This window comes from Drosophila virilis, chromosome 3 (assembly GCF_030788295.1).
Source record: "Drosophila virilis strain 15010-1051.87 chromosome 3, Dvir_AGI_RSII-ME, whole genome shotgun sequence".
Lineage (NCBI taxonomy): Eukaryota > Metazoa > Arthropoda > Insecta > Diptera > Drosophilidae > Drosophila > Drosophila virilis.
Window position 1 is genome coordinate 9,601,159 of NC_091545.1, and position 26,791 is coordinate 9,627,949.

General features: G+C 42.4%; 3 protein-coding genes across 3 annotated transcripts; 2 read left to right on the top strand and 1 right to left on the bottom strand.

Moving 5' to 3' along the window:
• Window positions 1-2,482: 2,482 nt before the first annotated feature.
• Window positions 2,483-9,419, top strand: Lmx1a (LIM homeobox transcription factor 1 alpha). The gene is made up of 3 exons (XM_032435126.2): window positions 2,483-3,425; window positions 7,806-8,687; window positions 8,759-9,419. Exons 1-3 carry the CDS (start codon window positions 2,795-2,797, stop codon window positions 9,010-9,012), a joined length of 1,767 nt encoding a protein of 588 aa, XP_032291017.1. The 5' UTR covers window positions 2,483-2,794; the 3' UTR covers window positions 9,013-9,419.
• Window positions 9,420-10,047: 628 nt separating this feature from the next.
• On the top strand, window positions 10,048-10,776 carry LOC6623951 (U6 snRNA-associated Sm-like protein LSm2). The gene is made up of 3 exons (XM_002046878.4): window positions 10,048-10,197; window positions 10,257-10,324; window positions 10,388-10,776. Exons 1-3 carry the CDS (start codon window positions 10,195-10,197, stop codon window positions 10,602-10,604), a joined length of 288 nt encoding a protein of 95 aa, XP_002046914.1. The 5' UTR covers window positions 10,048-10,194; the 3' UTR covers window positions 10,605-10,776.
• Window positions 10,777-12,237: 1,461 nt separating this feature from the next.
• Window positions 12,238-25,792, bottom strand: CrzR (corazonin receptor). The gene is made up of 7 exons (XM_032434725.2): window positions 25,306-25,792; window positions 20,408-21,446; window positions 15,495-15,645; window positions 15,383-15,415; window positions 15,073-15,281; window positions 13,993-14,144; window positions 12,238-13,932 (listed from the first exon to the last, which is right to left on the bottom strand). The coding sequence occupies exons 2-7, from the start codon at window positions 21,251-21,253 to the stop codon at window positions 13,488-13,490; spliced, it is 1,836 nt and encodes a 611-aa protein (XP_032290616.1). The 5' UTR covers window positions 21,254-21,446; window positions 25,306-25,792; the 3' UTR covers window positions 12,238-13,487.
• Between the last annotated feature and the right edge of the window lie 999 nt (window positions 25,793-26,791).

Below are 26,791 nucleotides of genomic sequence, written 5' to 3' on the forward strand. Positions count from 1 at the left end.
ACTTGGTCTTGATGCCTCTTTAGCGCTTATCATGCTCAAATGATAATTGAAGTGCCACACAAAAACTATTTATCCTCGGGCTGTCGAGCGTACTCCTCTGGCTGTTGCCGTTGTTCCTGTTGTGGTTATTCAATATAACTCACAATACAACCACTCGCACATACATACACACATTCACATAAACAGAGAGACACCCGTACAAATAATGCGTGCAGTGAAGCCCGCGCTACCCTTTGCTGTTTTTTGTTTTTAGACATTTTATTAAATTTGTTTCTAGTACCCAAACATTTTGCTTGGGTACCGTCAATCCTGTTCCGGTCGAGTCCTGTGACATTTTCCACTTTTTGCCCATTGTCAATTTGATTTCATTACTTCTGTCGCCGTCGTTGATGTCGTCATCATTTCTACCTATTAATAAAGGTTGACGTAAGGCTTTGCCATATGCATTTGGCTAGAGTATTATTCGTTTGTTGCCAGGGTTAATTGAATTGTCGCGCTGATTGGTATCTCTTGCAGATACCAAATGAGTCAAAATAAATGTACATATAAAAATATATATATATACACTGTTTATATATGAGTTAGTTAATCTTTATGACACCCTGTAAATAATAATTTGTAGCTTTCGTTATGGCCACGGTAAATTCATGGTTTAGGAAAGACCTTACTTCGAGCTAGCTTCATTACACACACGCCCCCAAATGGTAGTGATTATGGGCAATAAAGCTTCACAATTGCTCGCGGAGCTTGCACAGGTGAGTGTACAATACAGATATGCATAAAAGTGAATCGAGTTATGGGCCCATAACAAGGCAAGGTCAAATCGGTACTGTTCGAAATCAACAAACAAAAACACACTTTTCTAAAAGAATAATTAAATAAAGAGTTTTCCCTGCTTAGATTTATTCATCCGAAGGTATGTGTTTATACAATGCTGATTTGCATTTAACATTTTTGATAATTATCATTTAGTTTCAAAATTATAAAAATACTTTTACTTGGAAATATCACCGTTCAATTAATTGATTTTCGATGACTTTATTCTCTATGATAGCCCAATTCATAGTACCGACACTATAGAAAGCCACATTTTTAGCCGTGAATGGCAGCAGGCCTCATCGACATCATCAACAGTTTCTTGGCATGTTGAGCACTTACAGGAACAGCCAGCATAACAAGTGAAGCCAAAACAAGAAAAAAAGAAGTTAAGTTTAGTGCAAAATCGCCGTAGCCAAAGCCCTATCTTAAGCCAAAAGCCAACTAGAAGTTGCCAAAAGCACAAGACAAAAGAAGAAAGCCAGAAACAGCATCAAGCAAAACCAAAGCCAAGGCAAAGGCAGCAGCAGGAGCTGAAGGAGCGCCAAACTTTTGTGCACAGCGCCATGTTTGGTTTGTCTTGGCAGTTTCCGCATCTTCCTTTTGTGCCTGTGTATGTGGGTGTGTGTGTGTGTGGAACAGCATAGAGCCAAGGCTGTTTGACTGCTCAACTGACAGTTTGCTGCGTTTTTATATGCATGCGCATATACAGGGTGACACTGCCTTTGTCAATGAGCCGTGGCCATGCTGCGGGCAATTGCATCACCCAGTTGCAACCAGCCAAACAAAAAGTAGAAAGCAAAGTGTAAAAAAGGCAAGGCCACCGTTTGCAGCATGTATTTGGTCCACTCAAAGCTGCAGCAGCTGCACCAGCAGCAGTGGCCGCAACACCAACTGCTTACAGCAACAAAAAAAAAAGCCATAAGAAATGGCCATTGCAGCTTGCAGCGAACACGCCAAAGTTGCCGCGACTCTCAGTATGTCTTTGTGCGCAATCAGCAAACACCAAACGCCAAACACCAAACACCCAAACGCCCAAGCACCACAGCCACCAGCAGCAAACCAACCGCCCAGCTGAGAAGTTTGCCTGAAATTTATGCCAAGACGATAAAAAATAAAAGTTCAAGTCAGTGGCTGATGACGGCTGCGACAACGAGAACGACAACAAGTACGACAACGACAACAGGAACGACGCCGACGACTGCCATGCAGTTCCCCTGCGAAAGGGCTTTGACGGCATGCGCACCAGGGAAAATGGTTGCCGGGGAAGCCGGCCAGCCAATCGGAGCGCGTCTGAGGTGTGGCCTTTGCGAGCGAAGGGAAATTACGCTTGAGTAAATTTCCCTCGCTGCTAATAATCACTTGAGACATGCGCTGTACTCGGCAGGGGCACAGGGTTTGGGGGTTGGACCATTGGCTGGCATTGTTGCATGCAACCCTTCGCATGCAGCGGGAAATTCCCAGCCTCATACTCAGTCCCAGTTGCCAGTTGCCAGTTGCCAGCTACCAGTTGTTGTTGCCGTTGCTTTTGTAAACATGCGCAGGCGCAATGAAACTCTGTGTGTGTGTGTGTGTGTTGAATGCGGGGGTACATTTTAGGCTGGGACTTTTGGCCGCAGCAGTCAGCAGTCGGCTTCGAGCACTGGAGGCAAAGTGAAATGCTTTGATTTCGCAGATTGTTCGATCACACGCAAACTGACAGCGGACACAGCTGGTTGTCAGCGCGCTTGCCACAGTATCCGGCAAATATAAATATAAATATAAAATACGTTGAAGAACTCGTGCAAGTGTTGAGTGTTGCGTTCGTGTTTACAGTTTTGTTTATCCGTGTGCGACTTGTGTGCAACTTTTAATATTACATGTTAGTCTTGAATGTGCTTTAAGGAACACGCAATTGCAAATTAAACTGCAAAAATATAATTAAAATAAACAAACACAAAAAAGGAAGAGTGAGCCCGCGTCTAACTGTGTCAATACAATGTTGGAGTTTTATCCAATGCCCACGAACCTTAATCAAGTCGGTGGCAGTTTATATTCGCTGCAGCAGAATCATGGCGGCGCACGTTTCCTGGACAGTCCCAGTGCAACGGCAAATGTAAACAGCAACATGACAACTGCCTGTTTGCCCAACAGCAGCAGCAGCAACAGCAGCAGCAACAACAACAATAATGTCCATAGCAACAACAACAGCAACAACATCAATTTAGCAGCAAACATTTCCGGCAGCAGCAGCAACAATCCGACAGCAACAGCTTCATTAACGGCATCTGTAATTTCCTCACAACAACAACACCAACAACAGCAGCAGCACGCGGTCTCACCAGCGCCAATTAACAGCTGCCCAACGCCCACAGGTCACAGTCCCATCAACAACAACAATAACAACAACAACAACAGTAACAATAACAACAGCAACAGCAACAACAACAACAGCAAGAGCCAAAACTCCGCCTGCAACACATTAACAGCTGCTGCTGCCGCAACAACAGCAACAGCAGCCATCTCTGCGCCAGCAACAGCAGCAACTGGAGCGGGCACCGCAGCGACGGCGTCGGCGTTGGCGCTGGCGTCAGCATCGAAATTGTCTGCTGATTGCAGTGGACGCACAGGTATGTTCCAAAAGTATTTTGCACCGGCAGTTGAGGCATTTACCGGCTCGTTCTGGTTCCGTTTCCGTTGGGGCTGCCACGTTTTTCGTTTTTGGCATACTTGTGTGTGCTGCATGGCGTGTGGGGCATGGCCAGATTCTGGCTGTCTGGCTGGCTGACTGTCTGGCTGGAGAGTTTTGGTGGTGGTGCGAGCGGGCAGGCTGGCGTTCATGTAGGCGTCGTAGGCGAACGTTGCTCGAAGCCGGAATTGCGTGGCTTTCCGTCCGGTGTTCAACTTACGGCTAGTTTGCATCGCTCCCGTTCTTGTTGCAGCTACCCCTTCCCGTTCCACACCCCGCTCAAAGTTGGCCCAAATTATTTTCGCAATTTGCGTGTGATATTCTAGGTTTTGGGGCTTCGTCTCGATATTGCCGCTGATGTGGCTGGCTGCTGCTTGAAGCTTTAATGCACTTTCAATTTGTTAAGTTCATCAAGTTCTCAGGATTCTGGGACGAAATGGGTTTTTAGTAAATGCGTTTTTTCGAAATCCGTTTCATAGAAGATTTGACTTTATTAGTAGAATACCGCGTTTCATTTTCCATTTTGCTAACTTGATTAAATCATAATTCTAAGGATTGTCAGTATTTTGCTATTCTAAATTCGTATTTTAATTTAATTTTGTTATTTGCGTTCTTAAAATTGCCGCCTTATTTTAAGAGAAAAATAAACGCTTCTGTTCTTCGTACGAGTTCGAGAAAATAAATTATTGGAGCTTATTAGCTTGAATGTATGTTTTGATAAAAAGCATTTAAATTTATTTGGCTGATAAATGAAGCACAGAAAACAGGCATTTGTTACAAAAAATACGTATTAAAACATTGCAGTAGGCAATTCAATAAGGCTAGTTGCGGTGCTTATATCAATTATTTTCGCGCACGCTAAATAGGTTAATCTAGGTTAAATCTGCCCAAGGACAATTTGTGTTTGGCTTTTGGAACGATTTCAAATAAAAACACACAAACCAAAGTTGTGGCCAGGGAATAACCAAATAAATTTCAATTGATATTCGTGTGACAAATTCACTTTAAAGCGTAAAGCATGCAACTATAATAACAATTGTTCGTTCCGACGGCAAAAGCATTGCCAAAAGTATGAACGCAAGTTGACCACAAAATAATTTTGACAATGAACCTCACCGACGCACGTTATGTGTGTGTGTGTGTGTTTGTGTGTGTGTGCGTGTGTGTACAGGGCGATTAAGGCATGCAACAGAATCGCACACACACACGCACACTCACACGCATTGCAGGCGCCTCCAAGTAGGCAGCACTTTTTAGCAGCTGCAACGAAAGTGTTGCTGGCAAACTTTACGAAATTCTGGCCAAAATGCAAAGTGTGCAAACAATGTGTGATGCATATGCGAACCCGGACCCCAACTGGGCGAGCTCTGTCAAGCACGCAAATATTTCGCCACACACACACACACACACACCGACAGACACACACACATACAGAGAACCACACGTTTGTGCTGTTGGCCTTATGCTTGTATTTGCATATGAAATGTCTATTAATGGCTGGCCAAAATGGCAGCAAATAGTTTCCGTTTGCCAATCACTTTGGTGCTAGACTTGAGCATTGCTCATCTATGAATTTGAATTTGAATTTGACGCCAAAACCAAACTTTAGCCCCCAACCCAACCCAGCCCGAAACACCAAAACCCACTGCAGCACCATCAGCTGCAAATGGGCGAGGAATTTCATGGCATTTGTGGCTGCCTCAGCGTTTTGGCGACCTATGCTCGGAAATGAACACACTCAACGCTCAACAGCCAACAGCCTGCCACATGCAGCCTGCAACCTGCTGTCTGCAGCCCGCCCCAGCTATGCGCCGTGTGTCTCGGCATATCTGCTTGCTGCGGTGCGTTCAGCTTGGCACTGTCTGTGCAACTGAGTTAATACATATAAATACAAAAACCCACACACACACACACACATATATCACTATATGTGGCATATCCTCCATATGCATAGCTTTGCCACTTTCACTAGACGGTGGCTGTGCGGGGCTTTAAATTGCGGCCGCTGTAATTAAAGCCATCGTATCATGAGCTGTCACAAGCTGTCTGCCAAAATCTCCGTGCCACGTGGACTATTTGGCTGCGACTTGAGCCCAAAATTTATGCCACAACTTTGGCTGCCTGTCAATTTATCATCATAGAGCTGCGCTCGCCTGTCAATGTGTCAATAAGTGCGCCATAAAGCTTGGCCAACGGTGGATTGGGGGATGAGCTCTACTGCCTGCCTCTGTCCTAATCAGAGACGCCGTTCGTTTCGTTGATAAGCCACAGGAATGATAACGCGATCACAGCTGATAAGAGCGTTTGGGTGCTGTTGTCTATTAACTGTTTGTATATGTTTATGGGTGCCTAGGTTTATCGGCGTGTTGATTTTGGGAATTATCTGCTGTTTAATCGCGCACATTTGACATGAGTGCGCCGCACTTGTTTTAGCTGTGTTTGCGTTTGTATTCCGACAAGTTGGGCCTGATCAAGGCGACGGCTAATCAATCGGCAGCCCCGCGGCAGACTTCTGTTGCGCTGCCAATTGTACATTTATTGAATGCGAACAACGATAAATACACATTTCAAATTGTATATCTCATATGCATAGCTCGTATCATCACATTTCGCAAATGCGTCAAGCACACACAGAAATTGTCCATTTGCCTTTTGACTTTTGGCTGCAACAAAACGAAAAAATGCCGCTCCATAAAACTGCAACAAAAGGCCATAAATTCCGATTAGATTACACAAAGCGAAATGTCAATGGTTTGGCACCACAAAAAGACAATTCCCCACACAATATCGCATTCACAATAGTCACAGGAGACTGAAAAAAAGAAAAACAAAGAAATTGCCAATTCAAAACCGGGACTTATCAAATGATCCTGTGCAGCTTGCCCAAACACTAGCCTAAAACTTTTCCGCAGCAATATTTTCGCGTTATCACAATGCGATTCGACATATGTATCCATACAGGCACGCACGCACACACACGTTTAGACCAATGCAGCTGCTTTTTATAGCATACTTTTGAGGGCGCGCTTTATATCAAGCGATATGCCAACAGCTATACCCATCCATAGTCATCATCAGGGCTGCTGCCTGCTCCCGCTTCTCATGCTGCTCCCACTGCTCTTCCTCTTGTCAACTTTACGCTGCGCTGGCTTAGCACACACAACACAGGCAGCTGCACAGCCATGAGTATTGGGTTTAAGCTGTTTTGGCTGCTCGCTTAGCTCCCAAACATATACACGCACACACACATAAGCACATAAATATGCATAGATCAGGGAGGGGCTACCATTGTGCCAGCCATAAATCATGCACATTTTTGCTGCCCGTGAGCCACAGTCATATAATATGGGAGCAGCGCCGCCTGCCACCCGCCCCGTCCCACCCTGTTATTCATTTTTCAGTTGCTGCCATCCAATTCTCATGGCGCTCGTCATTTTGCCTTTTTTATGTTTACAGCAGCTTCTGCTGTGTGTGTTAGAGTGTTTTTTCGGGGTACTACTTTTTATGACTGGTTTACAGTTTCAAGTGTGCATGCATGTGCACAGATTAGTCGAGTTAGACATACACACATATTAATCTTTAGCTGGCTAGCTAGCTAGCTAGAACTAGACGGTATTTGATTTGATATAAAGCCTTTAAATAAGTGCTCCCTAGATTACTTAGATTATCTTGTTCTTTTTTTTCTCAAATACAGCGGTCGACATATTGTTAACACTGTAGTACGGGCTAGGCTGCGTGTATTTGCAGTGAGTCAGTCTTGAAAAAGGCTCAGCGAGCGCCTTGCTAATTTTCAAGCTTGGACTAATCGTGTGCCACATCCAAGGTAAATCCTTGCAACAGCTTTCGGCAGCCCGCTTCAATTGAAAGTGCGCTTCTATTGGCCTTTGGGCTCATCAATTTCAGACTCGCACAATTGTAGCAAACTTTACGTTTCAATTACGCATCAAGGAGCTATCAATACAAGCTGTTACAGCCGGCGACGGCGACAGATAATTTTTTTTTTTGTTTTTGCTTTGTTTGGAAACACTTTTGACTGCCAGGAGCCAGAAGTGCGAAACAATGAGCATAAGCACAACAGCAGACGGGACAAAAACATTTTCACACGATTTGACAACGTACTCGCCTTCGTACTTCATACTTCATTCTCCGCCCCCACCTTCATCCTTCATGCCTGTTGTCCTCCTTCTGCAACATATGCTGACAGCACGTAGGGGATCCGTTTTTTTTTTTTTTTTTGGGCGTACAGTGGGCTAACAAATCGATTTTATCACTCACTAACAAGCATTTTTACTGTTCGCTCTTTTTTTTCGCTACCTCGCAGAAGTGGGCCACATCAAGTGCGAGAAGAACTATGAGCTGTGCGAGGGCTGCGGCCAGAAGATCCACGACCGCTATCTGATGAACGTGGGCGATGCCAACTGGCACGAGCAGTGCCTGGCCTGCTGCTACTGCGGCATGCAGCTGCACCACACTTGCTACGTGCGCAACTCGAAGCTCTACTGTAAGCTGGACTACGATCGGCTGTTTGGGGTCAAGTGCGCCGCTTGCTGTCATGCCATATTGCCGCAGGAGCTTGTGATGCGGCCCATACCCAACTATGTATTCCATCTGCCCTGCTTCGTGTGCTACGCCTGCCGTCTGCCGCTCCAGAAGGGCGAACAGTTCATGCTGCGGGACGGCCAGCTCTTCTGCTATCGCCACGATCTGGAGAAGGAGATGTTTCTGGCGGCTGCAGCCGCACAGCACTGCGGCTTTGTTGGCCTGGACGAGGAGGATCTATTGCGGCCACGGGATGGCCGGCGCGGCCCGAAGCGACCGCGTACCATACTGACTTCTCAACAGCGCAAACAGTTCAAAGCCTCGTTCGATCAGTCGCCCAAGCCGTGCCGCAAGGTACGCGAGGCGTTGGCCAAGGACACGGGTCTATCCGTGCGTGTGGTGCAGGTCTGGTTCCAAAATCAGCGGGCCAAGATGAAGAAAATACAGCGCAAGGCGAAACAGAATGGCGGCACTGCGGGCGGCTCCGGCAATGGGCGTGGCAACAGCAGTGCCGGCGCCTCAGATGACAAGGACGCCAGCGAGAAGGAGGAGAAGTGCGTGAAACAGGAGCATGGCGTAGACAATGTGGGCGGCTTCCTGAGCGGCATGGACAGCGCATTTGCCAGTCAGCCGCTGAATCCGAATTTGCCCTTCTCACCGGATGGTGCGTAGATCTCAGCACAATTCTACTTTTGTTTAATTCAACTAATGCAGTAATTATTTTCTACAAAACAGACTATCCAGCCAATTCGAATGACAGCTTCTGCAGCTCAGACCTCTCGCTGGATGGCAGCAACTTTGACCAGCTGGATGACGACGCCGACTCGCTATCCCTGAACAATCTGGAGCTGCAGTCGACCAGTTCGTCGGGAAATCACAATCAGCACTCGAATCCGCACGATATGCTGGCCAATCTGAATACGAGCCTTATCAATCCCATCGACAAGCTGTATCTCATGCAGAATTCGTACTTCAGCTCGGACCACTAAACGCCGGACCCGAACACGGACACGGACACAGACAGAGTCGTATCCAGACGAATTTATTAGCGTTAGAGTTGCGGGCTCCGGTAAGGAGCATGTTGGTAGGCACTGTAACTCCTTAGTTAACGGCAACTAAGTCATTTCGCCAGTTGGCTTTTTTTGGGAAAGTTGAGATTTTAAGTAAAAATGATCAAATGTGATTTTTAAGCTAAACGAAGTTTTAAGAAAATTGCATTACAGCGATATAAACGACACGTAATGCATAATTTATTGTTAGTTCGAACTAAGTACATAAGTAGAGAAACCGAAAGATAAAATCAATGTGAGCCTATGTTTGTAAATAGTTTTAGAACCAAAAATTGTTATAAAAATGTAATTTTAATTAAAACATCAATAAATTATATATTAGCAAGTGCAGTTTAAACAGCTGGGTATAAATATCTTAGTAAAAATATGATATACATTTCGAAACTGGACTAATTTTTCCAATTGGATTAATTTGCATATATACTGATTCGTTGCTCTTTAAGATAGGCAAACAGCTTTTCTCCTGATGAGTTACTTTCAGAGCTCAGTGTTGAATTTTTCCACAATATTTGTGGCGCTCTCTATCGGCGGCGATGTTTTCAAAGCTTTTCACCTAACAAAAGCGACACGTTACAGTCGATGTTTGTATACTGGCCAATAGAGGGCAATTGATGCTACCAACCAAATTGTGGCGGCCATTCGATAAACTAATGTTAGCCGCTAAGCGCAGCAATTTAACAGCTGATGGAATTTTGTGGACGGTGACAGTAGGGTATCGAAAACTATCGACCAAATGCTTGCATAAAGAGTGTTACAATATTCTTCACAGCTTGGCGCTGTTAGCACGAAGTGTCTTATTTATAAGTTATTTAATTGTTTAGACAATCCACTAACTTAACAAAGTCGAAAGTGAACATATTGTATTAAAATTATATATTTAAATTTAGTAAGAAATCCCATCTTAAGCTTCAGTAACTACTTAAAACATCTAACAAATTTTAAATTGCAGCAAATAAGTGCGCGGTGTTAACAGCACTTCATCAAATGTTAAAGTTTTTGGGTGCCCACAGATGAAACTATCGCTATCAGTGTTGTGAAACAACTGTGCAAAACGCAAGAAGAAGCAGCATTAATAAACAATATAAAACCATTTCATTTGCAATGGTAAGCATATAATAAATAACAATGAGAATATTTAACCAACAAATCCAATCTCCTTACAGCTCTTTTATTCGTTCTTCAAATCTCTCGTGGGCAAAGAAGTTGTGGTCGAGCTGAAAAATGACCTAAGGTAAGTTGCGCTTTTGGCGCGTGTCAGTACGTAAAAATGTAACTAATACCGGCATATTTTCAGCATTTGCGGCACGCTGCACTCCGTTGATCAGTACCTTAACATAAAACTGACAGACATCAGCGTCACAGATCCCGACAAATACCCGCACATGCTGAGCGTCAAAAACTGTTTCATCCGCGGCTCTGTCGTGCGCTATGTGCAGCTGCCCGGCGACGAGGTGGATACACAGCTGCTGCAGGACGCGGCACGCAAGGAGGCGGTGGTAAGCACGAGATAAAGGTGGCGCTCTCTATGGTACGAATTATACATTAAGCCGGGTTCCCATGTCTAAGAAACTTTACACTTCGCGATGTACATTGAATTGTCTATATGTCTGACCTACATCTAAGTGAAAATCTGTTAAAAACAAGAAATTTGATTGAATATACGATTATTTAGAAAAAACCAAATAGTTTGTTCTTATTTTTTAGACCTGGCAAATGGCGGCCGCTGACTGACAGGCTTTTATGGAATATGTTATAGGACTTTTTATATAATGAAGGCATACTTGTACATATGCAATCTATTTAGTTTATGTACAGCTCATAAATTTTTGATGAGTCACTTGGGGGTTTCCGCCGTTTGGTTCGCCCAATGAATACCAGGCATCTAACCTTTATGTGTACGCTTTTATGTTTTTGTTTTGATGAGCTACGAAATCATTATTGGTCTACGCATGAATGGCATTAATCGTTGCGAATTGTATTATAAAAGGCTGATTGTGGGATGGAAATGATTTTAGGCCAAGGTCAGAAGATGTGTTGTAACAGGGAACCTTACTCATGCATTATTATTATTAAATGGATATCTATCTGCCTTAGTGAGTCTCCTGTGCGCTCCATTTAATCTTTCGTTTTACGAGCTTTCAATAATTATCGACAAAAATCTTGAACTTGTTTCTGGTTTGTGTTCTGTGTTTTTGTTAAACTGTTCCACTTTAACTGATGCACAGAGCCAATAGATCTCCTTTGCCAGGTCAAACCATTAAATCATCATTAAACCAGGGTGGGTAATCGAAATGCTTTACATATCAGAGTTCCTTCGCCATGATGGGACTCTGTCACTCTGAATTGTGGGAAGCGAACGTGAGGCTGAAACAAAGCAGTCGCACACTCATGCTGTGCACTTTATGACATTCGAATTTAAATTCACGAGCAGACAATTGCCGACGCGGTGTCTAAATGCCAAGCAGATGCCTATTTAGGGAATTATTTGGTAAAATATCGTGCCATCAAATGATGGACGTGTCGCCGAGTTTGGTCGTCTGCCTGTGCATAATTGTGTCCGAGCCGATGTGAACGTGGGCACCACAGTGTGTCCGGTGGACCTCCCGGAGAGTTTACAGTGCGCACCAATAAAAACAAACTTTGGTCAACCATTAAATGCCCCACAGCCCCATTCACCCGCCAGCTAGCCACGTTTTCCATTATGTTGGTAAATTGGTTCCGACGTCGCTTTTTTTTTCAGCAGCAGCTAAACAAAAATTTCGTAGCACATATTTGGGCGCAGTGAAGCAGATTCCTTTGGTCGTTGCCCGACGTTTTGTTTTGCATTTGAACACGAACTCTGCAGTTATAAAATATGTAGCGCACCGCTAAATATCGGGCAGGGAGAGGGTGAGTTGTCGCAGCTGGGCGTGGGTGCGGGTGTGGGTTGGGGTGCAGATGGCTCCGCCCAACACCGAATTGCGAAGCTGTGCATAAAAAGTGTAATATGCCTGGCTAGCATATACTGTCGATGGGTTTGAGTTGTGCCGGATTTACGAGGCTAAGCACAGGCATTGTCATAGGCATAGGCATAGGCATAGGCCGGATTCCGAGCGCCAGTTCATCAACGTGTTGAGTTGTGCGTGGTGCGTAAAAGTTGGCTCGTAAATTTGTTGCAATGCTCTCGTTTCGTTTTTATTAAAAAATAAACTATACAAATTTTACAGAGGGTATCTAACATGTACAAATACACACATAGAAAGAGATGAATAGATGATGTACATACAAACACACACACACACACACATTTATAAACAAACATGAGTTTAATTGGGAATGCATAAGAGTCTCCGTGGCTGTTTTTGAGCTTTCAAGCATGTTGTCCTGCGGTCAATTTCGTTGAAATCTGTTTTTGCTCTTTTTTTTTGCTGTGCACAATTTCGAACATATCCTCATATATAAGTTTGTGTGTGCAGGTATGTACATATATATGTATATGCAGGGTAAGCATACACAGAAAAGTTAAGTACACGTTTCTTAAGTATTATGGGGATTTAGTCGATGTAATTAACCTGTATGGATTACAGTTTTTGCGTTAATGCGGGTAGCTCAAACTCACAATAAAATTACGGCTAATTGAGTAGTCTGTGTGGAGTCCTGTTCCATGTCCATCTAGGTAGCACTTGATGCTGCTTATAGTATATTGCGATTTAGTGTTTAATTAAACTGACATATATGTATGTAAATGGCCATCGGATGAGAACGTGTTTTTCCCGCATTTCAAATGAACTCGCAACTGAGCTTTATGGCGATTAAAATATCATCAAATTTACATTAAGACTCCGCCTCACACAGATATATACATATACATAAGCATATGCATAATTTAATATGTAAATATAGTCGTGAACCGGCTCGCAGCTCTTGGCCAATTAATTGTCAGCTGCTCTGCTTATGCCCTACACTTGGCTAATGCTCAGCCATATTCAACTAAGCCTACAATTACGACTATCCACACGAACACTGTTCAAAGACTTAATTCTCAGTTAGTTACACTAATCAAATGTTGCATGGCTCGATGATCTGATCATCGGCAACACCCTGCCCTGCCCCGCCCCGCCCTGCCTTGTCTTGCTTTGCTATGCCCCGCTGGCAAAGCAATCTTTCGAACAACCTCATGAGCACTGGAAGAGTCGGAGTCGCGTATCACGCAAAGTGGCCGCGTTTTAACTGTAAATTTCACAGCAGCTTATACTGGTTTAGTGTGCGGCGGCCGTGCTGGGCGACTCTAGGAGTCCCTGTTGGCGCCGCACTAGCTCCTGGCTCAGGCAACGGCAGCAGGAGCAAGCATCCTCCACTGCGCGCATTGTCGCACCTACCTGTGCCTCTACCGTCACCATCGCCGCCAGCTCTGCTCACACACTGGACACACACTCTTTATTGTCCACCCGGAGGCTTGCACCTGTCATAAGTTTGTTTCCATTGGCCACGCCCACTCCAACGCCGCCGCGCTGACTATCGTAATTGAGCACTAGCGTAGAGGGCTTTGTCTGGAGTAGTAGCTCCTCCTGTTCCCTTAGGCAGCCCGAGTGCCGCGTAGCTATGGCTGAGCTGTGATTCGGATGTGGGCTGCGCACGGAGGAGCTCTTTCTCATCATATGAGGTGTGGCACCGCTGCCGCCTGCACCGCCCACCTGCAATAGGCCCACCTGCTCCTTGAAGGGTCCGCCAGCTGTACCATTGCTCGAACTACGGTAATAGCTCTGCTGCCGGAAGGTGCGCATTTGCCGAGCACTGCCACCAGCCGCATCCACTTGCGTCACGGCCGTCAGCATTGATGGGGTGCGCTGTGAGTCACCTCTATAAGTAGTAAAATATTGCAATAATCCGAGATTAGCGTGCAGTACAAAGAGCATCTACCTGTTTAAGCTGTATGCATTGTTATTGCCGCCGCCAGTTCCGGATTTGTTGCTCTTACCGGGGCAGAGATGAAAGGCGCCGTAGATGAGCGGGTTAACGAGGCTGTTGGACATTCCAAAAAAGAAAATCGCATCCTGTAAATCATCGCCCAGCTGCAAGTAAACCAATAATATTCAAATTAATTTCAAGGATTTCAATATGTCAATACGTTTGTGAGTTTCTTATTGTTTGCCGCTTTCGCAACTTGCCCGTCTTAGCGTGTCCAAGTCTTTTGAGGCATGCCGCAGCTTGGACGGCTGTTAGCGTTACCTTTTTGGGGCTTTCATTATCTGGTCACAGTCGTAATACCTTATGCTGCACGCTTTTACGGTCAGCCGTAACCAAGTCAACAACCCGCAGGACTAGGCCGTATGCCCAAGCCATTAATTAAAAATCGGGCATAAAAAATTATACTTATGTGCTCTGGGCCCCACGCTGGGGTACAGCACAGCACAGAAAAAGACGGAAAAATGTAGCCATAAAAAAGGATTTGAGAACAGCTGCTGACTGAATCAATTGTGTTGCAGCCCCTTTTCGTGTATTTTCCAGTAAAATGTTCATTTAATTTTCCACAAGCTGGCACACGCTGTCATATAAAACGCGTCAAAGCAACCTCCCCAAGCCACTCGCAGTCAATGGTGCAGAGAGATCGACTGCTGATTGATGTGCCTTCAAAATTTCTGAAATGCCTTCGCAGCATTTGCGCTGCATGCAATGTACGTGAAAGAAACGTAAGCCACAGCATTTTCTACCATCCTCTTAGTCGGGGCAAAGTTAAATTTGAATTTTCAACCTAACGCATATTGTACTACTGTACTGTACTGAGTGCAAGAACTGGGTCAGACCCAATCTGTACTGGGATATATAAAGGCTTATGCGTGACGAAGCTGCTTACGCTTAATGTGTATCTTTGTCTTTTGTCTAACAAACACGGACGGAACAGGAAGCATTAACGCAAATCTACAAGAGTAATAACCTTTGCCAGCTTTTGGCCAGAAGTGACCCTGGCCCAGGCAATTGCTTTCGCATTCGCATACTTACCCTTTTGTCTGGATTCCAGAACATGAAGATAATCATCATTACGTAGTAGGGTGTCCAGCAAATAAGGAACGCGATAATGATCACCACAGATATGCGCAGGGATTTCATTTTGGCCTTGTGTATTAAGCGCTGCCGGTTCGTCTGTGTAGGCAGCTGCTTCGTTGTCGAATAGTTGGCCAATTTGGAGCCTTGGAACATTTTTTCGCTGCCTGAGAAGGTGAAAGGATAAACGAGAAATACCAAGTCGCATTAACATTGTTCTCCTCAAGATGGCCAACATTCATGCATGCCCATTTGGACGTCCACTTACTTGAGATGGTTCGAAATGTTGACATGTAGGTGCCTGAAATATTTAAATTTTTTGCATTACATTAGCAATCAGATGGACAGCTCATCTTCAGCAACAACATGTGTTCATTTACCGAAAAGTATGCACAGCGGCAGCAAGAAGGTGAAGACCAGCGTGAAGGTGGCATACATCTGCTCCTGCCACACGGCGGTGTAGAAGCCGTGCGTTACACACTGGTAGAACTCCTCGACAAAGGGGCCGCGTGCCACATGGAATATGAAGAACTGCGGGTATCGTGTGCCGGGTGGCGGATGCCAGAGCGCCGAATATCAATTGACAGAGGCGGGAAGAGAGGCGTTAAAAAGATGGCAAAAGCAGTTTGATTAAAATTCGGTAGCACAAAAGTATAAACATGCGATAGCTATTTTTCTTTTTGTGATTGAATATTTTTATCTGCTTTGCTAAATGGGCCCAAAAAATAAAGCACCGCCTTTGTAATACTATTTTAACAGTGTAAGAACATGAACAAAGCTCGAGGAGAGACTTCTTAAAAGGATTCTAGTAACTTTACAAGTATCATCCCAAAGAATAAAATTAGAAAAAGTGACTAGAAATAGTTATACATTTTATGAAATTTTGAAGTCGGGGAGTTTATTTGCCCTGTTTAAAGATACAGACTTCAATAGCATCAATAAATATTCCTTTCATACGCATAAACGCATAAAGCCTGCTCAAACCCAATATACCAATATTAAATCAAAGAGCAGAGTGTAAAAACGGATATAAAAGTAGGTTTGTAATATATATTTGTATTTTTGAATATGTGATTTCCGAGTCCCAACCCTGAGTTAGCTATGGGTATTTCATTTTTAAATTTGTGTTCCCTGTAGGCTTTCACATGCCGACGGCCAAGGCCTTTAAGCCACATAGGTAATTTGCATTTTTCACACTGTTTAGATTGACCGATTCATCAATTATTCATTAACCTCATTAGGTTAACAGCCATAGAGAATATGCATTTGGATAATAATGTGTTATTCAAATGGTAACAAGTTGTATTTGCACGACATTCGAGTACCTGAATTTAATATATGTATATATATAAAGAGCCGTAGATGATGTAAAATGTTTGTTCAAGAGTCAAACTGGATTTTTGAGAGCTTTCAGCATCCAACTCCTGACTGCAATGTTCTTACTAACTATTATGCTGTCTTTCATAGTACAATGTTCCTTGCACAATTTGTGCAAGAAGCAAAGTCTGTTTTGAACAGCTCAAAGTTATGCACTCTAAAAAAAATCACGTAGTTTAACAAGGAATTTCCTTGTAAATCTAGCTTAAGTGCGTTCATGGCTGGCTGGCCATGGGACCTAGTTGTGATTATAACTAATGCATTAAAAGTCTTTTTATTTACGCATTTTATGGTTGGCTAGAACAGCTGTCGCGAGCAAAAGGACGAAGTAGTAAAACTAAAACACTAAAGGAACGTGGGTGGGCAGCGGTATTAAGACTGATTTTTATTAATTTCGCACATTTATAACTTCCAAGCAATTGAGCGACACGTTGTGCCAAAAAAAAGAATAATGCTGACAGGCAAATAAAAGATTCTATCTAGCACGTGAAATAGACTTAGCGACAGATCATTTATATATATAAATATATCTAGATTTATGTTTTGTTAAAATTATAGTTAATGAAGAAGAATTTAAGTATTAAAGTCAACCTGTCAGTCTTATTTACGCTCTCCCTCTTACAAGCACACACACACACACCCACACATATCTACTTACATATATTGTATGTTTATGCAAAAAGTGAAAATGTGCCAATAACGTAAATTTTGCTCGAATTTCATTTTTGTAACGTAAAGTTCGTCCTAAATGAAAAGCCCTAGAGTTGCGGACGTAAGACGAAATGCTGTTGCATAGTGTAATAAAAGATGGGAGACGTACGCATAAACGTAAAGGAAAAACTTAGGAAGAAGAAAAGCACACGCATACGCACAGCTGCTGGGACGGGGATCAACATTTGTTGTTTATTGGCAGTGAAAGTAAATTTTCATTTTGTTTTATTATTTGAGACGCGTGAATTGGAGAAGCGGGCATCACATATTGAATTTGATTCGATGGCTATTGATTATGGCAGTGAGTGCGTGAGTTCTCCAATGAAATGAGGCAAACGTGGAGAAGTGTGTGTGTGGAATTTATTGCGGAATGAACTTTTTCAAATTATGCAATAGTCGAGTGGCAAATGGCGTCAAAACTCAAATAGACGCAGTGCCAAGTGTCACGTTTTAATGTCGCATGAGTTTTATGTGGCATATTCGATGAGGCTAACTCTCTTGTGGCAGGCAACCCGCAGGCAACATTGTGGCATGAAAAGTGTCATAATTGCCACATGTGCTTTAATAGTGTGTGTGTCTGTGTGTGTGTGTGTTTATGTGGGTGTTGCTGTGGTCGGTAAACAAGGCAAGTTTACAAGGTGCTGTTGTCACGTTTTAAAAGCAGTCCCAGAGCTGTCACACATACGAGTGTGTATATTTATTCAGCATATGCATAATCTCTGAGCAGATTTGGCATTTATGCCGCAAGTCCCAAAAACATAAAAATGTAATTATTCTTAATATTTGTTGTCACATTTAAATGTGTAATGTGCCCACGCATTTCGCCCTGCCGCCTAATTATATGCAAACATAATCGCTCCTCTTTACATTGCGCCTCACATACATCTGGTATTTGGTTAGAGATAACGTGAACGGATATGTATGGCTTCCTATGCTAGCCTCGAGCCGCATTTTGGTTAATTATACAAAGCATAGCATGCTTTTCAGCGCTGCAGCTGAATGAAATGTTTTCAATACGCGATGCGCGGTGCGCAATGTTCTCGCAATATGCTAATTTTGAAATAAGCCACGCACCAACAATGCAACTATCTAACGAGATACAGAATGCATTTCAAACATCTGGAGCACAGAGAATATGCAAAGTCCTCCCACATCCATATGCAGATTGCCTGACGGCACTTTCCAAAATGGAGAAGGTCATGCCTTGCTAAAACTTTTGCCTAGGTGTGTTTGTTACTGCACTGCTTTTGCATCAATCTCAGTGTTGAATAACGGTTAACGGTTAAGGGTGCCCAAAGACGTCAAGTACCGTAAGGATACGCACAGCAAACCATTCCAGAGCTCCCCCACAAAGAAAAAGTTGCTCCTCCACATGATTGCTAATTTCGTACTTCAAGTAAACATAAGTTGTCTGTTGATTTGCCATTAAGTATTATCGCATAAAATACATATTTATTCAAGTGCTTGGATACTATTAGATAAAGTTACACTCCAACATTCTCGTACAATTGCGCCGAATTCCAATGCTGAAACTTCGCATTTATTAATTTCATACAACTCCAACAGTTTCTATACTCTTATTTACGATGCATTGAATTCCCTTTGCTGTGCGCATGTTTAATAGTGAAACAAATGGCATCCAATTTATTCCTATAGGAATATATGATGAAACAAGAGCTTTTTTATATACTAAAAACCCCCATGCTCCACTCATACAATTGCAATCATCCTTTGCAGGAAAGTGACAACTATTGTTTCACTAAATTTTGAGAGCGAAATTTCGGTTGAAATTTCAATTGTTGCGCACAGTTTCCATTTAATCCACTCAATAAACAAAAAATACAGTCTGCTGCTAAACAATTAAATTCTGCCAACTTCTGGACCCACTTTGTTAAATTATCGACACACTTGATACGGTTAAATTATATTACTTATATGATATTTCCCTGGCATGAAGGTCTACAAATTGATTTGAACCGAATCGGTTTAAGCCTAAAGCTCGAATTTCTACTATATATTTTAAGGCAAGCCAGAAACATATGAAACAACTCAGCCGAATCTAGAACCCAATCATATTTTTATAAAAAATGTTTTTGTAAAAAATAAAAAACTTTATAGTGAAATAAATTAAAAATTGCAATATTACATTTTGATTTTTCAGCTTGCAGCCCTGTTGGCAACTGTCATGAACTTTGGACTGGACATTAGATAATGGCTTTCAGATAGACTGTTATAAATGTTTCGAAATCCTTTATGACATGGCAAGCAATCAACTCGCATGACTGAAATGAATGCCTTACTAATCTGCGGATCGTGGTATATCGTTTGCAGATTCAAAGGCTATTAAAATGCCAGTGGGCCATAAATTTGCCGGCCAACTCAATTAGATATGCAATCAAGCGACACAAGACCAGGCATACCACATAAATAATGCAATAAAAGTGTGAAAATAAAGAATTACAGCAATAACAAAATAAAAGAAAAGAAAATGGTCAAACATGTTTGTTTTTCCGCTTCTGTTGTTGTTTTTTTTTGTTGTGCTGTTATGATTAAAGATGAGCAAAAGGACCCGAGCAGATAAACAGGAGAGCAAACTGACTGCCGGAATGTTGAAAAGTATGCCGAAAAGATAAATATCTCATGCCTGTCGTCAGCGCCAGTATCCCGGTCAGGACCCACTCGTATTGGCCAACCCTTTATGCACAAAGTTTATTTGCCAGCCGCACAGCACACACGATCGGAAGGGCCGAATTTTGTGCACTCAATATGTGGACTCGGCGGAGCACGTGTGCCGATACCCAAAGCAACGTTTAGCAAACTCTCAGGCAGCAGGCAATCACTTTTAATGCCAAAGCACGCACCGACGCCTTCTTCGGACTACGCGCGCTGCCACGGGGCGTATGCGTGCCATAAAGCAAACATATTAGTCCAACTTTGGCACGCATATGGAGGCGGGGCAAGAGCTCACAGAGCATCCGCCTGCGGGCCAAACGTTGCCTTTGGCCTGCGACTCGTGCTTGACTTAATGGCAGGCGACAAATTGCCGCATAAGTTAGCAATTGTTTAGCGGGTGGAATGTTTTGAAAGCGCCGGATAAAGAACAAACACTATAGGGAATGTGCACAAAATCAATTTGAATTGATTTGGATTTGGAATTGGTTTTGGTTTTGGTATTCAGAGCTAGATAAGCCAAATGGGCACATACCTGAGGCAGGCTGAGCACCAGCGATAGGATGTAGGTGCCGCCGAGCAGACGATGGCAACGCTTGGCCATGTTGAGCGACTTCATCGGATACTTGACTGCTATCCAGCGGTCGACGCCAATCAGCACCAGCACATAAGTCGATAGGTAGAGGCTGAACATTTGGAACAACTTCACAAGTTTGCACGTCAACTCGTTGGCCAACCATTGCACCGTGTAGCACCAGGCTGCCTCGCCAATAAGGCAAAATCCGGTGACCAGAACATCAGCAATCGACAAATGAAACATTAACGAGTAGATGGCGCTCCAGGTGTGGCGGGAATTGCGCCGAGTGATGCGAGTCTTGTATATATTCCAGATGGTAAGCAGATTGCCCAGCAATGAGAAGAGTGCCATCACTGTCAGCACATAAACCTTCAGCAGTCCGGAGCGGGAGAGCTGTGGCGCATGGTCCATTACATGCTCCGGCACTTGCTCCGCCACCGGCGACAGCTCGTGCAGACTATTGATGTGACCGAGCGTTGAGCTATTCAAGCGTGAGTTTGTCATAATCGCATAAGCAGCCTCTGTGCCCCTGTTGCTGCCGGGCATCGCAGTACTGGTCGCAGATTCAGCGTTGGTGGCTTCTGTGGCCAGCGCAATGCCTACGTCCAGCATGTTGAGCGTGTAGTTTGCAATGTTGGGCGCAACTTCCGAAGCGGCTGCAATGATGAGTCGTGTAAAATTCGCCACTGTGGACCAGTTGCTATCCGTTTCGTTGTATGCATTATCCAGCAGATCCGAATGGATGGGAACGGTAGTGTTGCCAACAGGCAGCCGTGCATGAGCTATATCCTCAAGCCCCTCCATTATTAGCTATATATTTAGATATATACAACTTCTATTTCTGCTGTGCGGGCTAAGTAGCTTCGGTGGTATTGCGGCTTCGCTCTCGTATTCACATTAACCAGTTTGCATGTTGACAATTATCTTTCGGTATTTACTTTAAATTCGAAATTTGTGTTGATGGTAACCCATTTTATTTGGTACAGTTAGAATTAATCTGCAAATGACAGAATGAAATTTTATATAAATAGTTACTACACTGGAAAAACGTTCTGATTGAGTTATTTCCACACATCAAATACGAGAAACATAAATTGTGCATGTTTTGTTATCAGCAGCATTCACAAAAAAACACACATAATTACATACTATCTAGAAACGAGATAAGCTCCTTACTTCAAATGAAACGAAGCTCTTGTTTCTGCTAGTGCATGAATTGAACCCAGGGCTATGCTATTTCTGATAAATTGTTAGGAATTAAACGATTCATTCACTTAACGTTTGTCTTTCCAGGAAACATAATACAAATTCCAAAAATAGCTGTTGAGTTTTAAGTCTAAAAATGCAAATTTATATTTTTGCCAGTGAGCTTAAAAGCACAGGTAATATTACAGGCTATAGAATTTTTGATAAACTGTTAGGAATTAAAGGATTGACACTGTCACTGTTTGTCTTTCCAGGTATCAGAATACAAATTCCAAAAATAACTGTCGAGTTTTAAATCTAGAAATGGATTTTTATATTTTTGTAAGCTTCAAAGCAGAGGTAATGTTACAGTAAAGACAAACTTAACCGCACAACAGGTAACATAAACTATTTCTTAGATTATAATGCAAATGCAAATGACCCCCCCTTTAGTAGCTTAACATCAATTTGCACACTCTTGATTGACCTTACTTTCCAGGCAATTTAATGCCAATGCAAGCAATTTGAATATGTAATATTGCAGCATCGATGCCGTAGTTGACCTTTGCCACACACAATTAAACGGGAGTAATTACAAAGCCGTTCGTTAAGTAAAAGTGGTTAATGCCGCTTGGCTGTGGCTATTGCCGGCAGCTCTGAGTCGTTTGGTGCGACCAATTTCGATTAAGCTCGGCTACCGGGAATTTCAGTCCAAAGCCCGCGAATTAGCTTTAATAGATACGACGCGACGACCAAGACACCAGACGGACGGCTGTGTAACTTTGCTTCGCTTGTTTCAGTGGCATTGCCGGTGCATGGCGACGCGTCGATTAACAGTGCAAGTTCAAAGTAAAATTCCATAAAATTTCATTTTCACAAATAATTTATGAACATAAATTAAACTGAACCCGATGGGTCAGATGGGCTTGTTATTTTACCAGCGGCTTGGTAATGAAAAATACGAAAACATACAAATTTCAAAACCATTGCAGCAGAATAAACAAAAGCTAACAATAGTTTTTTTGTTTTTACTTAAAAAATTAAGCATACGCAATGTGTGCACGCATTATGCATTGACAGAATTTTACTCTGGCTCTGCCGCATTTATTTCAATACCACAGTTTTAGTTATATAATGGTTGCTTTACAAACAGGCCGGAAAATAAATTTTGTTTGGTTTACTATTGGCTCTCTATAATTGGCCGAACTCGATTGAATTTTAATTACTAGCTAATGTACGCAAGCATTTGTTTATATTGCTAGTTGATTGCACTGCTGGATTCAGCAATTGGCATTTAATCGCTCATGGTACAAGCTGTTATATTTTTAAATGCCAAACAAGTGCATACACACACACATACAGACGTACACATATAAGTGCAAAATAGCCTTTATTGTCACTCAGCGTAGGTTGCCCGCTTGCTTGGTTGGAAAAAGTTTTCAATTCTTTGGGCGCTTAATCAACGCGATTAATATACAAATGCGCATTTGATTGATCGAGACAGCCGCGCAGCCAAAATGGAATACACATGAGCCCCGGGGTCATCTTTTGAGAGGTTGAGCCTCACATGCATCGAGGCAATTGGTCGTAAGCATTGGTGGGGATGGCTTTGATTGATTTGCATATGGTGTGTCCGAAATTGAAGGCCCTGGAACACCAACGCTTCGAAACTTATTGCTGTCAAGTGTCTAGACGACCCTTGGCAAAGGGGGTGGCTGCTTGGTTTTTAAGCAGGCTTATTGCCAGGACACTGAAAGGACTTAAATCATTAAAAGGCGCTCTGAACAAAAACTGGCTTAATAACTAAGCATGCCCCAATTAAGAGTGACGCTTGGTTCGAAGATGGTGTCTTCCAAGCGAGCAACTTGCCAAATCTTTGTCTTCGACATCTACGCGTTTATTCAGAGCAGAAAAGTGACTATCTTGGGGGCCGTTATCATGCTCGTTTTATTCATTACGTGATGAAAGTGTACAAAAAAGCATTCGTCATTAATTAATCAGCACGCGAAACAGAAGGCATAAAATTACCATTGTTTGTGGGGCTGCAGTTCCTTTGGCCGAAACTGTCACACACTGCGTATACGCATCACATTTCCTGACAGTCCATCGGAAATAATTAAAACGAGGCGTTCCTTTGTTGTAATCAACCAAGTCAAGCAACCAAAAGGCGACGCAGTCAACTGTTCGACAAGTTTTCAGATTGCGCCGTAGGCAGTTGAAATTTTCTTGGCATTCTTAATGGATTAGCCGCGGGACATTTAAAATGATTATACTATATGATAAACTGTGAAGACAAAGTTTTTGACAATGGCCAACACTTACAGCGATGTCTGATTATCAATTTTCAGCCCGATACCCAAAAATTTGTCCAAAGCTTATCCAACCCGCAACTACATCAATCCCAGAGTCCGCAATTCTTAAATTTAGCCTATAGCATAAAAAATCGGTCAAAGTTATATAGCTATGTTCTTGTCCTAGCTTAGCTTAAAGATTGAACTTGCGACATTATAGTTTAATTGTTTGCGTAATTCGATAATAAGAAATTTATATGTGGATATATGCCAATAAAATTTCAATTATTTAAGTTGAACTTTGACGTTTAATAAAACCATTCATAGGATTTTGTGCCCAAAGAATTTGCGTGTGTGTTGCAAGGGCAGGCACAAGTGTCTATTTACACTTAATGTATTTATAATAATTTTTATAAGTACTTGTGAGTACATTTATACCATTATATACGAATGAGCAAATGAAAGGCATTCGGCGCAGGGCAACTTTGCATAGGTCGTTCAGACTTGTATATTACTTTTTTACCTGAAAAAAACTTTGCGCGTTAACTGAGATTGAATTCGCTTGAAATACTTGTTCGTTTTTTGTTTTGTTAGTGGGCTTCTGTTTTCTAATTGGAATACAAGTTCATAAAAGTTCAAGCCGATGAAGGACCGTCAGTTGTTTGTGCTTCCGCGGCTCCGACAAGAATTAACACACCCGGCCGTCAGGCACACTGAAAGAAATGATGCTTGTGAAAGACTCTTTGAAAAACAGACGATACCGTCTGACTGTCAGCGGACTGACAAAGTCATTTTAGCTTCTTTTTAATTTTAATACACATGCTGCTCATTTATTTGCTCTTGTTCTCGGCTATATGTATTTCTTGCTTTTTGGCTTTGTCTAACTAAGCCGAAACTGCGGCTTGTTTGCACAGTTGTCCCGCTTCGCATAAACACACATATACACGCACATGCATGCACACACACATATTAAAAGCACAAAGAATCGCGCACACAGGCTCACACATATTACACATACATAAGTAGTACGTACATTACTTTAAAAGTATTACTGGTATTAGATCATGCTGAAGCTGCGTGTGTTTTCAATTCAAATATTAACATGTCATTATACATTTACTTTTGGATATCATGAGAATATCTATTCGCTTATAATTATTGACATATGCGTATCAAAGACCTAAAATTTTGTGTTTCAGGAATATTTGCACAATTTGTTTCGTTTGACTTCATCTGCGTAGCAAAGGCAAATTTAATTCGAGCACTGAAAAGCCACAAAATCGAACATAGTACACACACACGCACAACACATAACATTTAATAATTAAAATAAGAACACATATTTTAAATGGAAATCATTAAAGCCTTTAAGCCACTTGCCTTTAAACTATTTTTAAGCCGTTTATTTAATCAGGATATTATTATTGTATATATGTTTTTTTTTTAGTTTTTAATAAGTGAAATTACAGCAAACGTATTAACGCCTTTAATAAGTTCGGTATTTAATTGTATGCAATGAACTGCCACAATTTTAGGTATAATATATCTTTTTAGATATTGATTAATATTGAGTATACTTTTATCATTTAAAAACTCTTTATTTGTAACACTTATTAAACAAAATACAACTCCTTAAAATCTTATTTAACGCACAACTTTTATTGACAACTTTCACTTCTTGATTGGCACTCTGCAAAATCTTATCTTATCACTGGGTCCGCTCTTGTTACCAACTTCAATATGGCCTGAAGTTGGCGCGTTTACTGTTGCATATCACTGACAGCCGACTCGACTACCGCTGCGCCACATCGAGTGCTGCTGGCAACTGACGATCCGTTCCGTTCCGTTCAGTTCGGTTGTTCGTTACGAACTGTTGACGGCGCTTCACGCAAGACACGAGTCGCTAAGCCGGGGCATTCGAACTTGTTGGCACAGAACAAGTCGCAAGCGGTTTCATTCATAAAATCTCGGCCACGGACAGCAGCCGTACAAATTAGCGTTCAGGCAACCTGCAACATGTTCGTGTTGTTTCCATATATTTTTGGCGCGCTAGCATAATTTCTACTATGGCAGCTACTGGAGGGCAATGCTCGGCGACATAACTCATACGCGCTGTGTGCCCGCTGTCTTTGTCGGCCGTGTCTCAATGTCAAGCTTCCTGTTAGACAAAAATAACAGTTGGCTTACTCGTACGTGTCCTCTATCTCTGACTTTTCTACACAAATATATAAATATATGTACATATGTATGAACGAGTGCGTTACTCGTCCGGAACTGAATGTTAAGTGTGTAGGTGTTTCACAAACTTAAGTAGCAGGCAAACAATTTAATTGTCTACGGCTATAACTGTTGTTCTTGGCTTAGTTTCGGTGAAGCATATTTTGGTAATCTAATTAAAACGTTGCGTAGACAATTTACTGTTTACCATGCACGCGAATTCAAATTAATTAACTAAATCTGTATTAACCAGCGTCTACTTTTCGTGTGCGTGTGTAATAAATTCAAGGCAGAACCACAAACAGAAGATTAACGAAACTTATTATAAGTGCTCTATCTAGAAATCGAGGCATTATAATATGGGATAAACAGAATGCGAAATGACTTGTTGGTCATCGATTAGTTTCCCAATTCAATTTTATCCCTAACTATCATACAAGTTAAGGTTCTATTATTTTTTTGTAAACAACTTTAACGTTTTGTATCAACTATTAATTCGATTACATATTAAACACCTGGCAACTGACAACTGTTCGCAGCACAACAGTTTTTTCACATGTGACAGATCAAGTTGACAAATGATGCAAGAACCGGGAGGCAGGGTCAACAAGCAGCATAATGCCCGGACCTTTGTGTCTGCCACCGATAT

Excerpts from the sequence above, each read along its gene's own strand:
- CrzR (XM_032434725.2), bottom strand. The coding sequence starts at position 21,253 with ATGGAGGGGCTTGAGGATATAGCTCATGCACGGCTGCCTGTTGGCAAC. Across the intron at positions 15,646-20,407 it reads TGGTGCTCAGCCTGCCTCAG|TTCTTCATATTCCATGTGGC; the intron begins GTATGTGCCCAT and ends CGATACCCGCAG. Across the intron at positions 15,282-15,382 it reads AACATTTCGAACCATCTCAA|GCAGCGAAAAAATGTTCCAA; the intron begins GTAAGTGGACGT and ends TCACCTTCTCAG.
- LOC6623951 (XM_002046878.4), top strand. Across the intron at positions 10,325-10,387 it reads GAGCTGAAAAATGACCTAAG|CATTTGCGGCACGCTGCACT; the intron begins GTAAGTTGCGCT and ends GCATATTTTCAG.
- Lmx1a (XM_032435126.2), top strand. The coding sequence starts at position 2,795 with ATGTTGGAGTTTTATCCAATGCCCACGAACCTTAATCAAGTCGGTGGC. Across the intron at positions 3,426-7,805 it reads TGATTGCAGTGGACGCACAG|AAGTGGGCCACATCAAGTGC; the intron begins GTATGTTCCAAA and ends GCTACCTCGCAG. Across the intron at positions 8,688-8,758 it reads TTTGCCCTTCTCACCGGATG|ACTATCCAGCCAATTCGAAT; the intron begins GTGCGTAGATCT and ends TCTACAAAACAG.